At 33.7% G+C, this 18,081-nt stretch overlaps 1 protein-coding gene across 1 annotated transcript in view; it reads right to left on the minus strand.

Moving 5' to 3' along the window:
- Positions 1 to 10,164: 10,164 nt before the first annotated feature.
- Positions 10,165 to 18,081, minus strand: part of ACVR1C (activin A receptor type 1C) — an 87,593-nt gene continuing 79,676 nt past the window's right edge. Inside the window, exons 8-9 of the mRNA XM_031008924.3 lie at positions 16,375 to 16,505; positions 10,165 to 11,841 (exon numbers count right to left, since the gene is read on the minus strand). Coding sequence (XP_030864784.1) covers positions 11,716 to 11,841; positions 16,375 to 16,505 — 257 coding nt within the window. The 3' untranslated portion in view covers positions 10,165 to 11,715. The remainder of the gene's footprint in view (positions 11,842 to 16,374; positions 16,506 to 18,081) is intronic.

Here is an 18,081-nt window from a genome sequence, read left to right on the forward strand (position 1 = left end):
TCAGTATTTGTAGGAAAAGAAGCTAAATATTATTAGTGATCACAGAAGTTCAATTTAAAATAACAATGAGATACTACTGCACTTCACCAGAAAAGCTACAATGAAAAACTCTGGAGCAACTATTACTCTCATATACTGATAGTGAGTATAAAATGGTACATACACTTTACACCCCTAAGTATTTACCTAATTCTACTTGAAAGTATTTACACTCCAGCAATTATAGTGTTAGGTATTTACTCAAGAGAATTGAAAACACATATCCACAAAAACACTTAAACGTCAATGTTCACAGCAGATTTATTCATAATAGCCCCAAACCGGAAACAACCCAAATGTTCAACAGGTGAATGCATAAACAAATTGTGGTATGTTAATAGAATACAACCATACCCAGCAATGTAAAAGAACAAGCTGCTGATACATCTAACAACATGACCGAATGTCAAAAACAGTATGCTAAGCAAAAGAAGTCAGACACAAAAAATTACATTTTGACATTGGAATCAGAAGTGACTATGTTATAACCAGGTGGATACATAAAGAAGAGGCTGGACATTAGGGCCTGGATCTTAGAAGAGAAGTCTGGGACAAATATGCAGGTTTGAACATCACCAGCCTTATTAAAGACAAAAGAGTAGATGAGATCACCAAGGAGGAGTGTTTAGGACAGCCAAAGCTAGATACAGGTAAATATTAGCATTGTAGGGACACAAAGAAAGGAAAATACCGTCCAGGCACAGTGGCTCACACTTGTGATCCCAGCACTTTGGGAGGCCAAGGCGGGCGGGCGGATCATTGGAGCCCAGGAGTTTGAGACCAGCCTGGGCAACATGGTGAAACCTTGTCTCTACAAATAATAGAAAAATTAGCCAGGCTTACTGGCACAGGCCTGGTCCCAGCTACTGGGAAGGCTGAGGTAGGAGGATCACTTGAGCCTGGAAAGGTCGATGCTGCAATGGGCTGTGATCATGCCACTGCACGCCAGTTTGGGTAACAGAGTGAGACACTGTCTCAAAAGAAAAAAAACAAAAAAAAAAAAAAGAAGAAGAAGATGAAGTGCAGAATGCAGAGAAAAAGAAGAGGTAGGGGGAGGACAATCAAGCAAAGGAAAATGATTATGGGAGAGGACAGTCTGTTGCAAAGTCCAGAGAGGGACAAAGGAAGAAAAGGGTAAATATCCTTGCACTAGACTACTACAAAATACTTAGCACAGAGGAGGCCATTTTACAGGAAGACTCAAAAGTTCCATTGTAGTGGGTCGAGGAGTGAATGGGCAGAGAGAAAATGGGGACAGAGAATGTACCCTACACTTAACAAAAGTTTGCTTTGGAAAGGAAAGAACTAAAAAGTCTATGTCTTTGCGAATGTCATATTTCCACCCAAATGTAAATTTTTGATTATTTCACAAATACCTCACGGTGACTAAATTCTCAGTAAGATGTTTATGGTATCACCCATGTATTTCTGATAAAGGAAAAGCTGACATAGAGAAAAGTGCATTTTATGAACTAGTTCACGTATTATATAAAAGTAAAGATCCAGATCCAGTATAGAATTGAAATGTGTTTTGCAAATTCTTGCTTTTGCTCTATACAGAAATCCTAGGCTGTATTTCCCCTGTTCCGCTTCACTTATATCTTATATGATTGTCACCTTGTGTTTCTCCATTTAAAAATAAAAGGCAAACTCAGCAGTTCCTTTTTCTTAAACTGCTTCAGTAACCAGCAGTTGCCACATTAAAAGCTTTAGCTGCAGGACTATAAAAATAGTCTAATGCTCCCTAGCAAGTAGCTACATTTCAGCCAGTTCTCTTTTCAGGGATGTAGCAAGGTCAAATCTAATGGCCAGGGAAGGACAGGCTATGAGAGAGAAGGGAAAGCCAGTTGACACTCACAGAGCAAAAGTGCATTGTGCTTCGAATTTTTTGTGTAAATGTTAAACAGTGCCCACATTTAACCACCTGCTTGTTGTTTAGAAGGGTTTAAATGAACAATTTCAAGCACAATTGAATAACACTCAAAAGAAAATCAAGTGTAATTTCCTAAGTTGCTGAAGCAAGGATTCTTCTATGAAACACCATTAGTATTTCTAAACCTGATTTGATTATATTTGAAATTTAATGCATACAGTTCAGTGGCACCTAGAAATTTATTTGTGCAAAGATGGAATTACAAGGTAGACCTTTATAAATGATTGTTTCTTTCTGTGTATGTATTTTTAAAATTCTTCGTGTCATAATTGTAATAAAACTAAATGATTAAAGATTAAATGTCATTTATTTTTTGTCTTCCTTATGACAATATTTTGCTTTGCATTTAAGATACATTAAAAAGTACGGAAAATATACCACATAAAATCACTCACATCACACTGCTTGTATAGCTCATCTTGAAATTCTTCACCTGTGTACTATCTCTAACTATTTATCAGTTAGGAAAGAAAGGGTATGTTGTAATCTTCGGGTTACTTTGATAAATCTCTTAAGAGGGTAATTCTTTTACTGCCTTTATTAAATGCCAACTTCACATGATCACTGCTGCTTTAAAACCTTCAGAGTTTCCCTCAATGACAGGATCAAGTTTAAATGCTGTAATCTAATCCTTACAGAATCCCTCAATCCCAGTTCTGTAGGTTACTCACTGCCATGAGCATCAGCCCTTGTTGTAGACACGTTTCCAACCAGGGACAACCTCTTCCTTGTATTCTACTTAAACAAATCTTTCCCATCCCACAAGCTTCAACACGTCAATTTTCTTGCAGCAAAGTTTGATAAAGATTTCTTAACTAATATTTGAAGGAAAAAGAATATTAACCTCTTTTAAATATAAAAGTGATTGTAATTACAAGTTTGTTACATACATCATTAACAAGACACAAACAAAAAAACTTAAAGCACTCTGTGGGAAAATGTTTCTCATAAATAGATTTTAAAGAAACTATTCAAATCAATGTTTTAATAACTCTCTGCCAAAATATGTATATTTCTCCTAAAAGTCACAGAGCATTTCTTGAAAATCACTTCCAGAACACTCCATAAAACAGCCTGGATTCAGTAATCCCCTAATCTCCAGGAATTTATCCTGATGCAAAAAAGTACCTATCCAATTTTATGTTCACACTGTAGGTAAACTATTGCATTAATGTGAACATTTGCCAAAGTTTGCACATATTAGTGTTTTAAAATTAAGATGCTGAAATTGCAGAATTACAATTGAAGGAAGAAAACACTATTGCTAATGCCACTGAAACTAAAACATTCATTTTATTTCATGCATAGGTTTCACAATCTACACTGATATGAAATAAATATTTTGCCTTTATCCGCAACTCCAAGCAGCCGCTAATAATGAAGCCGTTGAGAACCTGACTTAATGATTGTTAACCAAGAATATTTGGCTAGTGAAGCTGGTTAGTACTGACTTAATGCAAAATATTCAGGACACTTATTAATAAACAAACAAAACTGCCCCCAAAGTGGAAAAAAAAAACATAAGCAAAAGAAGTTAAGAATCTATACCAAAAGTAAAACCAGTTCAGTGTTCTGCCTCTCTTATGCTAAATCTCAGAAAACACCAACTTTGTAGGGTTCAGAATATAAACCAAACACCTAATCTTCTCATAATGTCATTCTGAAACAGCCATCATGAATTAGAAATTAACCTGAATATTCTTGACTGGGTAAGAAACACAATCCTAACGTTTATTGCAGATATTGGGGTGTGAATAATGAGTTTCAAAGAGTATTTTTTTACTGTCCCAAACAATACATTACTATTAATATTTTAAAGCTATATCTTCAAACATAAGTGAAATGATCCCTAATTCTCAATTCCAGTGCTCAAGGATTTAGTCATTATGATACTACATACAAGCAGATATATAATTGAATGCCGATTAATGCTAAATGCTGTAGAGAAAAAATTACACAGGGGAAATGGGTAGTGAATGTCAAAATGTGCTACTTTTGAAAGGGTAGCAAGAAAGGTTAATTTGGTGTGATGGCATTCTTACAGAGACCTTTAACATTCCAGGAAGAACAAACAGTGGGAGCAAAGCCCTGGGACAGGCATGTGTTTGGCAAGTTCAGGGAAGAGCACGAAGCCAGGGTCTTCAGGGTCTGGAGAACAGGTGGGGATGAATGTGGGGACACTGGAAATGAAGGTAGAGCAGTTGTCTGGTTCCGTATCTGAAAAGGCTTGTAGACCACGTGCTTGTGATTTTAAGTGTAATGGGAGCAGTTTTAGGTTTGAGAGCAGGTCAACCCAGTAGTCATTTAGTAATTGTCTAAAAAGTGCAAAAAAACCAGTTGCTTGGTAGAAAAAAAGAAACAAAATCTATTGTCCTAAATGCCATGTAGAGAAATGGCTACTGAAGAAGTATCCCTTCCAGCTCTGAAATTCTAGAATTCTATAACTCCTTGGTCGAAAGGAACGAAGGAAGTAAAATTCCAGTGCCCACTGGAGCCAGCATTTAAGTCTCCAACACCCTCCGCATACACTGCATACAAATAAAACACAATGTAAAAATAATAGAACATAATTATATAAAAACCAAAATACGACACATCTTCCTTTATTTAAAATAGAGTTCTATATGCTTCACAGAAACAAGTGCAAGAAGTGCTTGATTTATTATCTTTCCCACTTTACAAAACAATACATTTTCAGAAAGTGCATACATAAAAATATAACATTTAGGCAGATAATTATTTACATCTGAAGACAGATGAAAGTTACACGATAATATTAAAAAGCTTTAAAATAAATACTTTTATGACTTGCTGTTGGTAAAGTTAAACATTTTGGTATAAAGGCTATCACTGAGTTTTTAATAAATTCTAAAACACTATTATTTCTAAATAAAATAAGTCTATACATATTACTATAAAATGCATATTTTCACAGACTAGAAATTAATGAAACATCTGAATATCATTCATTTCTCTTTGGAGTTTGAAATTCTCTTCACCTTCCACATTTAAATTACAACTACTAAAATCCATCTACGTATTTTTGATACAGTTTATTGCCCAATTCCTATTTTAAAACCTAATTTATTTTTTCATATTCCTTCCTTATATACATTCCTTCGGGCCTGTCGGCTGAAAGACAATCTTTTTACATACTTAAGAGTATCAGCTAGCTTACAAAAAGTCTTTACAACGGTGATTCTTTTCACAGTAGTTCAAGAGTTCAAGGCATGTTTTGCAATGTCAAAATGCAATGGTTTTGACATTTGTAATATGTTCTTAGGTATAAGAAGAGTCACGCTACCAAAAGAAAAGTATAATTAGTATTAGTACTTTGAAAGTCAATCCAAAATTCCTTTTTTGAGATCTGAATCTAATTTTCTGTTTTTAGGACATTTAAAAACCTGAAACACAGATCAAGTTTGAATAATCTTCTCCAGTCTAGAATCAGAAGAGTACATGAGCTTGACACTAGTCATTGCGGAAATGAACTAGAATTTAATATTTTGGCTCAGATACTCTCATTTTGCATAAAGAGAAAAAAAGGGCTGGGTCCTTAAAAATACTTAGTTACTATTATTTAGCCTATGGAAGAAATAGAAATATTAGTAAATTTCATTCTACGCTTGCATTTGTTAGACAAAATTTAGGCACACAATCCTCTCTTTACAGGCAAAGTCAGTAATTAGCTCCATGCATAGAATGAAAACTGTATGGACGATATCAAAATTGGGGTCCATGTGCCTTGCTGCAGATTGTCTGGGTTGAAAAATTAAACCAACATGATAAACAATCAATTTCTCTTCTCTCAAGAATGCCAGGATGAAAAGATAAAGTATTATTTCTTCTAAGTTCTTTGTTCAATTTGTAGATGTCAAGAATTATTTTGACTTTTTAATTCTCATTTTCTGAAGATGTATAAGCCAGACCATTCTTTAAACACATATAAGCCAATAAGATGCTTGTCTGTAAAATATAAAATTATGTCTGGGAGCCAATTGCAGTTGGATTTTAGCCTGCACCTGCCCCTCAGCTGGGAAGATTTATATAGAGCACAACAGGCCTGACTGGATGTGATGGCAGTGGGTATAAGGGTAATCTCCTAAAGCACTCAGATTCTTAGTGGCCCTATTAAAATTCAGATTAACATAACCCACAGTAAACTCTTGCAGTTAAAACTGTTAGGTCTAGAGAGAAAAATTTCTTTTAGGACAACTTGGACCAATGATCAGGAAATACAGTCACATCTGAAAATATTAAAATCTAGGATGAAATACAGCTCATATTCTCTCAAATGTATTCATCTACAACTGAAAGAGAAAAGTATGCTGGCAGTTCTATTATTGTTAGGGGAATTTTAAAATAGGGATTGTTACCTAATTTTTCTGTAGTATTATATTCCAAACTAATAGCATAATGGCTTAGTTTGTCAAAAGCAAAACAAAGCAATGGTATGGAACAGCAGAAATAAATTTAACAATCACATTATGGGGCATATATTTCAAATTGTCTTTCCCAGTCACTATTTCTCAAGCGGAATTTAGCATTAAAGCAAAAGTAGACATTCTTTATATATTAGCTAAAAGCTAGAATACAAATAACAGCTAGTCTTTTTAGGTTTTAAAAGAAAAATCATCTCTGCCATTAACAAATACTCTATAGTGCCAAATGAAGGATTACTGGAGAAGTTATGAGGTGAAACCTCTTATACAGAGAACTTAAAATCTTGTTAAGAAGTTCATTGTGTAGAAGTTTGGACAGGTTAAACGACAACTAAAGAAATACAGGAATTATAGAGTGACTTGGGATTGATGAGATCTGCCACACATTTTTTAATGCACTAAAAGAAGATGAATGCCAAAGACAAACTAATGAGAAACTGAGGGGAAAAAAAAAGAGAAAGAGAGAAAAGTTAGATAATATCCCACTGGACATAGTCCCAAATTCAGCTATCAAATCACCTTTCATCCCCATTCCAAGGTACAAAGAGAAAGAACAATCCTTACAGAAAGGGTGGGGGATGTCAGGAAGCTTCTCTCATCATTACTTGCACTAAGAAATTCTATACTCTCACAGTTCCTAAATTTTATCCATTAATTTTATCAGCACCCCAGTGGTTGCCTACTTAGCTCAACCACCATTCTACAACTCTTTCTTAGCCTAGTTTAGTTTTTCTCATTGACCTCACTCTGAGTGAGTAAATTATTTTAGTAGAAACCCAAAGAAAAGTGGGATTTTTATCATCATCATTGAATGGCACATTACGTTAGTGTGCATTCAGGGTAGGTTTAGATGCATGCGAATTAATTTTTAATCAGTAAAAGTTGGGGATATGGCAGGGAACAGTGCTAGGTGTCACCACCAGGCTTTCATAAGAGTTCTGCTAGTAACTAGTAGTCATTTAATCTCTGATCCTTGGTTTCATCATCTAAACAAAATTGGAATAAATTTATATAATCTCTGAGAGTACTAAGGGATTCTCTTTCATTAGAAGGCTGAATTCCAGATGGTTAAGTTAAATAATAGTTATTTTTAAAATTAGGAACTAATGATAATGTTGAAAGATAGTGAGGGAATATTAAGAAAAAAAGTGAGAAAAATAATGAAATATAAAGCAAGGCTAGATGAAAAAAAGAAAGTCAAATATCTATATATTTTCATTAAAATGTTTTGAAAAATGCCCATATTATAAAAATTCTATTTAATATTAACATTTTTAAAAAACTTACATTCCAATTAACTTTTTTGTTATTTACAAGCAGCTCTCAAGATAAAAGAATTACTGTTTTCACTAAAATAGCAGAAAAACTCCATGTAGGTATCAGCACACAGAGCTAGAACAAAGCATTGTCAAACAGAAATGGTATGTTTCACAAAAGATGTTTAAAATATCTTTGAAAACCACAATGGTGCCATTTTAAGATACGACTACTAAACATTTCTAAGTAGCTTGTAATGATGTGTTCGTGAATTTATTTTAAAGGAATGATTATTGAAGACATCAACTGCCAGCTTTTATTCATTTGGTACTGTTACTTTCTTAATTTTCCAGTGGGAAATAAAATTTGTATATTTTAAATACATTTATTTAGCCAAATACATTCTCATACTTATTTCAATCAAAGACTATGCCCTAACAAGCAATTTTAAGTTGTTTACTCAAACTTTGTATAATGGCAAACATCAACTCCCTGTTTTCAGATGATTTGCTAAGCAGGTTCCCTGGTACTTTTGTGCAGACTCAGAGATAACCCTGAGTTTTCTCTGCCCCAATAAGTCACATGGTGGCAAAATTCCAGGAAAATAGAAGTAGTTTTGTTTTGTTTTATTAGTAATTCTACAATAGTAGGTGTAATAAAATAATAAATTATTCTGGAACTTCTAACCTAATGAATCTATTGTAGATTTTCATTTTTAAATAAAAGCTAATTTTAATTTTTTCAGATACTGCAACCAGGTTACTATTTTCATACAATCATGGAAATTTAAAATGCAAAGTTAATTGAAAGTATAAAGATGAAAAGCAAGTGCTATGCCTAAAATAGTGCACGACAGTCATGTTTCACTTAACTCTCAAGTCAGAACATAAATTAAGAATTCTAGATGTGACATGCCAAATATTTTAGACATAGAAGAAAGCATACAACAGAATCTGTACCAATTACAAACTTAAAGGCAAAATTTACAAGGCAACAAGTTCATGCTGAAATACTGACAACAAATAATGTTTCTCTTATTTTCAGAAAGTGATGCTGCATTTAAATCCCATCACCACTTTATACAGTACTGAAAATTCATAATAGTGTTTTCCCAAGTCTTGTATTATACCCCAAAGCCAAAATATCTGTAAGGTGTAAAGAACACTGATACTCTGAGCCTAACCTAAGGAGAATTTTTTTTTGCTTATAACAAAATGTAAAAGAAATAAATATTACACAATGGGACTCCATTAAAAATAATATAACATTTGACAGCATAAGTATATACAAGAAGCCTGCCTTATGCTCTAAACTTCATCATCCTATTTTTGTAAGTGAGCATGTTCTATATATAATCCTGTTAAGAGTAAAGGAAATATTACAACTTTTAACATTTTCCTTATCATTTTTGCTGCTCTATTCCCTTTCTTAAAAAATGTATTTTGTAATTGAAATATAAGACTATTCAGTTAGGAGTCATAGTTAAACAACACAAGAACAAGAAAAATACCTCAAAATGTACTAACATACGGATTTCTTCAGAGTGAAAGTTGAACCAATAAAATACGAAATTATATTTAGACGCCCTCAAATAAGCTACAAAACATAATGACAAGAAAAATGGAGATGTTAAAAAATCCTCTCTTAAAAATTCAATAAGCATATTTACCCAACATAAGTAAATAAAACAGGAAATATCATTCTTGTTTATTTGAGGCACGTACAACCATAGTAAATAAATAATTTCGTTCTTATATATGCAGAAAAACAATCTATGAGAAATTAGTAACAAGCACAAGCAAGATTACCCCTTCACATAGGCTCTTTTTAAAAATCACTTCACATAGGCACTTTTAAAAACTGATGATATATTTAGATTGTCTGTAATATCCAAATAAAGCTACTTTCTAAATGTGTTGCAAATGAAAGCAATTTTCAGACCTATCCTAGAAACCCACTGTCATGCAGAACTCAAGACATCCCACTTCGTATTTTATCTGTCAATTTGTTTTCTTCCCCCACACACTCACATCCCTATTCCCATTCCCAAATTAGACTTTAAAATCCCTGAGGGCAGGACCTATCTATCTTTGTATTCCCTCTTGTACCCGATATTGTGGCAAGCAAGATATGGGTGCTCTATGATTATTTAATAAGCGGATGAGAGCATTAACGAGTATGGAAGTACACACAAACTCCATAGCTGTCAGTTTTTTGCCTTTCTTATTTCAACTCAGTAAAATGAAGATAGATTCAGTAACATATTTCCATAGTGAAATGAAGCATAATCACTAAATTGTACTCTATGAGAAAATACAGAAGTATATCCTTCAGAACGATATTACCCAAGCTGTGCTTTGCTTTATAGAACAGTTAAATATGGGATAGTAAAAAGTTTCCCCCCCTCTTAATAAAAGGGTTCCACCATGGTCAGGTAATCTGAGCAATCCAGTTTAAAAAAAAAATCAAGTAGCATTTCTTTACTGTTATTAGTTTTTTTTTTTTACTGTTATCAATAGCATTTACTTCACTCTTCAAAATACATTATATGCTAACATGTACTATCACTTTATAAGCAAGTATCAAAGAACACTTTTGGCCTTGGATCATCTCAGTAGAAGAATGTTCTAAGGAATGGAGTTTGAAAAAAGATGTTTTAGGAGCATAAAAGACATCATGTTAAATCTCGTTTACCAAAGTAGCATTATAGATTTGAAGAGCATATTTAATGTTCCATTAGATATTCATTACTCTGTGTCCACAAAAAGTAGAATGAAGGCAAAACTATCATGAGCATTCTTCTGTACTCACTCACTCACTGTGAAAGGGTAGAGGAATATCTATTTGCTGTTTCTGATACCGTCTGTAGGGTTTGGTTGTTAACACTTCATTGAAGAGTTTTCTTAATTCTTCTCAAGATATTCTCAAAATATTTCCTTCCTTCCTCTTCCTTTTCTGTCTTTTCTTTCTAAGTGTGTATGTACAAAGGAAATAGGGACCTCTGAATTGTATCTTAAAGACATTTTCAGACAATGAATATTTATGTTTGATTAATCTTTGGAAGTGTTCAGAAAACATTAATGCTCATTAACAAATGGGGTAACCATGATATTTCTATGAGAAAAAAATGTCAACAGATATGGTTCTGAGATTTTGTGCGGGTCCATTATGATTCTGCAGAATAACTCAATATGCCTTCTAAACCACAAATATCATAAATAAAAGATATTACATAGGGAGAAAAGCACTATTCAAGGGAAAGTAGGAAGCTAGCGAACCCTACGGTGTTCATTATCACAAGATTTGGACCTAGTGCCAGTTCTGCCATTAGCTGTGTGACTTCAGGACATTTCTCAGTGTCTCAGGATGTCAGGTATCTCTTTTGTAAATGAAAGGAACAAGTTTAGTGGTTCAGGGACTGCTGCAGTAGTGGATTATGAAGAACAGGAGAACAGCAGAAGGGGAGACCAAGCACATGGGACACCCACCTCACTTACATCTTCCACTGAGCAGCTCCACTTTCACGTTTGATATATTAAAGTTTAGAGCAATATTTATTTTTAAAAAGTCCTGCTAACTTAAAAAGGGGGAAACATAGATTGCATGACCTAAATTTCTATTTAAGATAGCATGCTCTAATTTGCATGTTTAATTAATATGTTTTCATCTCAGAAAAAAATGTTTTTACATCTTTTCCTGTTCATTCATGTGCTCTTGGTTCAAGTAAAATAAAAACTTAATGACTATAACATTTTTATAGAGCTTATTTTATACTTTTGTAATATATTTCTTCCTTATTAAATAAAAAGATGAGTTGAGGTGTTGCTTTCAAAATAAAATTAAACATAACATAGAGATTGGATGAAGTCAACTCCTGCCCATGCTTAACTTTAGAGTTATCTTTTCATGCTGCCTTATGGGCACTTAAATACTGTACTGTCTTATCTTTGAGGTAGAACAAAAAAAAATGGCAAAAACATTCACATAAAGGGGAAAATGGAAAAGAAAGCTATGAGAGATTTCTTTTTAACATAATTATCATCATTAGGCTTTGCAGTCTTCTTTGACACAAAGTTGAGATATAGTCTTCTTAATACGAAGAGCAGTTAGGCGGGCCGCTCCGTTGGCATACCAACACTCACGCATTATTCTCCCCATGACTCGGAGTGCCTTTAAGAGAGAAAAAAAAAAATCAAAGACTTTAGCTACTCTACATAAAACAGAGCACAAAAGAAGTAAAGCCATAAATCCAGGAATTGATGCTAAGCTTTTTTTTTTTTTTTAAGAGATGGGGTCTTGCTACGCTCCCCAGGCTGGAGTACAATGGCTATTCACAGGTGCAAGCATAACACACTACAGCCTCAAACTCTTGTGCTCAACCGATATTCCTGCTTAATCTTCCAAGTAGCTGGGACACAGGCATGCACTGCTGTACCTGCCATTGATGCTAACTAAGTTTTGATGAAGAAATAGTAAATTTAAAACAATATAAGAAGATTAGGGTCAAACCCCTTCAAAAATTCTACCAAAACTCAAATACTAACCTTGTAGAGACTAACTAAAAAATGTTTCAATCCACTGATTTCTGGGAATCTGGGACATGAAAAACATCAAGGGATATGGGAAGGCTTGGAAATTCCCTGTATCTTGATGTTGGTGATGAGTACACAAGTGTAAACATACGTAAAAAATTCATCAATCTGTATACTAAGATTTGTGAGTTTTACCAAATGTAAATTATACTACAATAAAAATTATGATCCAAGTATAAATATCAAAAATCCTGGACTTTAAAAATGAACTAGCAAAGAGATAATACAAATACTAAGAGGGGAAAACAATGAAAATGCATGAAACCAGAGAAATACAGGAAAACGCTGAAGCAAGTGGCTGCCATAGGGGTATCTGCTACTCTCATGGTCTAGAACTTCGGAATTGATGGATCGCATGTAATAGAGAGTACAGCCCACAGCACACAGAAAGTTTCAGATCAAGATGCCAGCCAGGCGCAGTGTCTCGTGCCTGTAATTCTAGCACTTTGGTAGGCCGAGGTGAGAGGATTGCTTAAGCCCAGGAGTTCAAGACCAACCTGAGTAACACAGGGAGACCCTGTCTCTACAAAAAATTTTAAAAACTTAGCCAGGCATGGTGGTCCCAGCTATGCAGGAGGCTGAGGTGAGAGGATTGCTTAGGCCCGGAAGTTCAAGGCTGCAGTGTGCCATGATCACACCACTGCACTCTAGCCTGGGTGACAGTGCAAGACTCTGTCCAAAAAAAAAAAAAAATAAGGCTTAGAAAGCCCTCAATTTAAGGATGACTATTTCCCTGAAACCTTCTAAGGCAAATTGCCTAAGTCCTTCTAACGGAAATTGCCTAAGTCTTGGCTCTTGGTGAAGGAAAAAACAAGCCCATGCCTTTAAACATTGCAGTAAACCTGAGCTCATAATGAAAATTCACAAACACATGAGGAAAAAAGGTACCATAAGCAAAAGAGTCCATTGTAAATAGTAGTTTTGACCCATAGAAACATTAGATGCTAGAATTAAATGATATAAGTATATAAAATATGTTTTTAAAAGGAAAGAGAAATACAAAATATGAGTAAAAAATGAGAATGTTTTAGAAAGTGAAAAAGTACCAATAAAATATCTTGATATCAAAAATATAACAATTGGCCAGGTGCGGTGGCTCACACCTGTAATTCCAACACCTTGAAAGGCCGAGGCGGGTGGATCACCTGAAGTCATGAGTTTGAGACCAGCCTGGCCAACATAGTGGCGCATGCCTGTAATCCCAGCTACTCCTGAGGCTGAGGCAGGAAAATCACTTGAACCTGGGAGGCGGAGGTAGCAGTAAGCTGAGATCATGCCACTGTACTCCAGCCTGGGCAACAAAGCAAGATTCTGCCTCAAAAAAATAAATAAATAAAGTAGCTATGCAGGACCATGGACTAGAGTTTAGGAGAGCATGAATTCTGCCTCCAGTTTTGAGCAACGTATACGTTGTTCACTTCTCTGCCCTGACTCCTCATTATCCTCTAAGTTCCTTGATGACAGGATTGTGGCCCTCTCATCGGCATATCCCTATGGACTGAGCCAGGCTTGGCACATACAAAGAGGCTAAATGCTCTAAAATAAAGGTTCAAAAATAAATAAATAAAGTAGAAAACTCGATGGATGAGTTAAATGGCAAATTAGACATATCTGAAGGCAGAATTAAAGAACTGAAAAATAAATCTTGAGAGATACATACCATAATGACACAAATATAGAAAATATGAGTGAATAAAAGAAGCAAAGTGTAATGAAAGCTCTAACATGCATCTAATGAGTTCTCCAAAACTGAGTAATAGAAACAATGAGAGAAAAAACTATTTGAAGAAATATGACTCCAAATTTTCCAGAACTGAGGAAAGCCACAAACCACTAGAATTAGATAGTCCAAATATTCCAAGCAAGATTAACCAGAGACATCTATACTGAAGACATCATAGAGAAACTGCAGAATGCTGAAGACAGAGAAGTTCTTAAAAGTAGTCATAAAGAAAAGATAAATTAACTAAAAATTTATTGATTGATTATTGCTAACTTCTCAATAGCACTAATGGAAGATAGGTAATAGTGGAATAATAACTTTAAGATGTTTAGAGAAAATAACTGTTAACCTAAATTTCTATGGTTAGACAAACTATTTGTTCAAGACTGAGGAAAAAATAAAGACATTTTGGATACCCCCAAACTGAAAAATCTTACAACCACTAGGTCTTCTCTAAAAAAATTAAATAAAATACTTTTAAAGTATTCACATCAGGAAGTCAGAAAATGATTTGAGAAGTAAGAAGAAATGTTGAGCAAAGAAAATGATAAACATGTGAATAGGTCTAAATAATGATGGTATAAAATAAGGCCAATATCTATCACATGAGATTGACATAAAACAAGACAGAAACAAAATACTGGACAAAAAATGCATATATCAGGAATGTACAAAATTGTTCACACTAAAATGACTATGTTGGGTCTATTCCAAGAATGTATATTTGGTTTAACACTGGAAAATCTATAAATGTAAGTCATTGCATTAAAAAACTAAAGCAAAATGCTGTATCATCACCTCATAGATATAGCACATGCTTCTATTGTATGGAATACTACACAGCAATGAAAATGGACAGATTATAGCTACACATATATAATGGAGAGTAAAAACATTTTGAAAAGAATATCTACAGTAAGTTTCAATCATGTAAGTTTCACAAATATGCAAAAGTAAACAACATATTGTTATTCTGGATATATGTATATATTCTAAAAAAATACATATAGTAAAATTCAAAAGCAAAGCAAGAAATTAGTAAAGAAATAATTGATTATAATATAAGTAAACTCTCAGAGGGGTAAGGAATCTTCAAAGGTATTGAAAATGTTCTGTTTTTCAAACCTGGTAGTGGATTCACTAGTTTTCATTCTATTATACTTTAAACACTGTAAGTTTATATTATTTCATGTACATAAATTATTAATATTAGAAAATTTTTAATTTAATTTCAATTAAATTATAAATGCTTCAAAATTTGCTTTTCAAGTATGTAGGTAAGACATCTACACAAAATATAAAAATAACAAAACACAAATCTTGTGTTTTGAATTAGAAATTAGAAAAAGGGTTGAGAAACATGATTAAATTAGAAAAGGATTGAGAAACATGAAGGAAGAGAAAAATGAGGCAAAAAGGCAACTATATAAAATATTCCCCAAAACAAAGCCAGACTAAAAGACATCACCTAAAAAAGATCTCATTCATTACATTAAAATATGGCAAAAAAAATAGACAGCAATAACTGAAATGAGAGAGATTAAAGTATCAGAATGGTTCTGGAACTAGTTAGATGGTTTAGAGTCTTTTTCCCACCTTCTACTCTCTTTCCTTGTAAGAGCTAGAAAAAATCTCTATCTTCACATAAGGCATAACAAGCATTGCAATAACCACTTACTATTTGTCTAGTACATTATGGTTAAATACTGGTTTGCTGGAGATGACAAGATAAATAACAATGGAGTCTCTGATGTGAGGGAGCTTTTCTAATGAGAGAATAAGTTCAAACTTTAGCAGGTTAGAGATGAGGTATAACTTATTGAATGTAAAGATGGTTGGAATTGTAATATTCTGTGTGGCAGAGACATTAACTACCCACTGAGTTTACCCATGTTCCCTGCAGTTCCTAGCTCCCCTGCAGTTTGGTGGGACCATGTGACAAGTTCTGGTAGGAGCCATGAGTGGAAGAGATGTGTGTCACCTAATGCCAAAGCATTAAAGGGTCAGTGTGTGACCCTCCAGCTCGTCTCTTCACCTGACCTAGAGATCTGGAAACTATGTGTCCAAGGATCAGATCAGAGTGATTACTGAGTTACTGCAATGAGAACAGGTGCCATGGAGAGTTGCCTAACCTGCAGAGCAGTTTGTGTAAGCAAGAAATAAAGTCTTGCGGAAAGTCACTGAGATTTCAGGATTTGCTACTGTCATGTAACCTAGCATTATGCATGCACAGCACTAACGGGGAAAAAATCCTTCTGAAGACTTATACAAAGACATATGTCTACATATATGGAATGAATTGGAAAAACTATATGGTCTCTGAAAAGTCTCCCCGATACTCACCTCAAAAATATAATAAGAAAAATATAGATAAAAACATGGCCTTACTTCACAACTTTGCCACTGGTTTGGGATACTTGGTCGAAACTTCTGGTCACAAACAACCTTTCTCATTTCCTCTATCGAGGGATCTGAAGGCACCATGTCATAATAAGGCAATTGGTACTCCTCAACAATTCCTGTAAGAAATTTGTATAATAAATTTTCATGTGCAAATAATAAACAAAGATGTCTATTTTAAATAATACCAATTAAGTTTTCTAGGCACAAGTGACACCCCAGGGAACTGGAAAGTCAAGTTTATTAAAATAATGTGTCACTATAAAATCAAGGATATAAGTTTAAATCAGCCAGTTGAATAGTTACATAAAGTTAAATTTTGTATTATAAATGTTTTCATAACTGTAAAATTTATATAAGATTATATAAAATTATAATATATAAAACATAATTTTATAATTATATAATATGTAGCATTTCTATTTTATAATTATATAAAATAAATTTTATTTTTCTATTATTAAAATTATGTAAATTTTTACTCAATTAAAATGCCATTATACTATTTAAAAGTGATGCCTACTTTCTTCTGATTATGAAATTTGTAGCACAGCTTCATTGCTTTGTGAATGAAGTACGTATATTTTCCCATCAGATAACTTTTTCAAAACAAAACAGCTTTCTCTCTTTGAAAACTTTTAGGCAATCTTTTTAACGTTGGGTTTCTTACATTTAGACTTTAGAACTACTGAACCTGAGAATGTTCTGGAGAAGAAGCCAAAGGTAGTTGAAGACAGACAGTTCAACATGAAGATTAATATTTAAAGAGTCTCAAAGAAAAAGACGACCTCAATTATTAGAATACTACTTAAATTCCAAGAAATCCCTTATAAAATCTTTTTAATTAACTGCAGTGCTTTTAACTTAAAATATGTAAGACATGCCATAATACTAGACAACTAACTACAATTCACGTCTGCTAAATTACTATTTTTACAGTTGAAGAAAAATTAAGGACAAAATCTAAAAGCAAATCTAGACTAATATCAATATGAAATTTTTACAAAAAATTATTAACATGTTTGAAATCTTGCTATTTGCCGTGCATTGCCTTAAGGCCTTTACAGGTTTTAACTAATCAGTCCTCAAAACTACTGACTAAAGAAGGTACAACATTATTTCTGTTTTATAGACGAGGAAACTGAAGCACAGAATGTTATGAATTTGTTCAGAGACATAGAGCTAGTAAGTGGCAAATCTGGAATTCAAACCCTAGTGTCCATGTTCGGCACCACTATAATTCTATTGCTTCTATAAACAGTTGTAGATCCCTGAATGTTGTATAATATCATCTATGAATAAAAGAGAAAAAGTATGTATGTTTGCTCATTCAGACATAATTTTAACCTTAGAAGCTTTGCATAAAGTCTGCAAGGTTTTTTAAAAAATGAGATTAATGTAATGCAAAATGACATCAATACAAAGTGCAGAAAAAAGACAATAGTTTAATAATGGCAGGTCTTTAATCGAATGTTTACTGTGAACAGGCTCTGTACTAAAAGCTTCACATGAATTAATTCATTAAATCCTTAAAGCCCAAGGGATCAGTTTTTGTATTATCTTCATTTTACAGATGAGAAAATTACAACTAAGTAACTTGCCTGAAATCAGACATTCAAGGAATTGCTAAACCAACGCTTAGTCCTAAGTCGTCTCACTTGAAAGTGGAAACTCTAAACCATTTTCTACCAGCAT

Source organism: Gorilla gorilla, chromosome 11 (assembly GCF_029281585.2).
Source record: "Gorilla gorilla gorilla isolate KB3781 chromosome 11, NHGRI_mGorGor1-v2.1_pri, whole genome shotgun sequence".
Classification (NCBI taxonomy): Eukaryota; Metazoa; Chordata; class Mammalia; order Primates; family Hominidae; genus Gorilla; species Gorilla gorilla.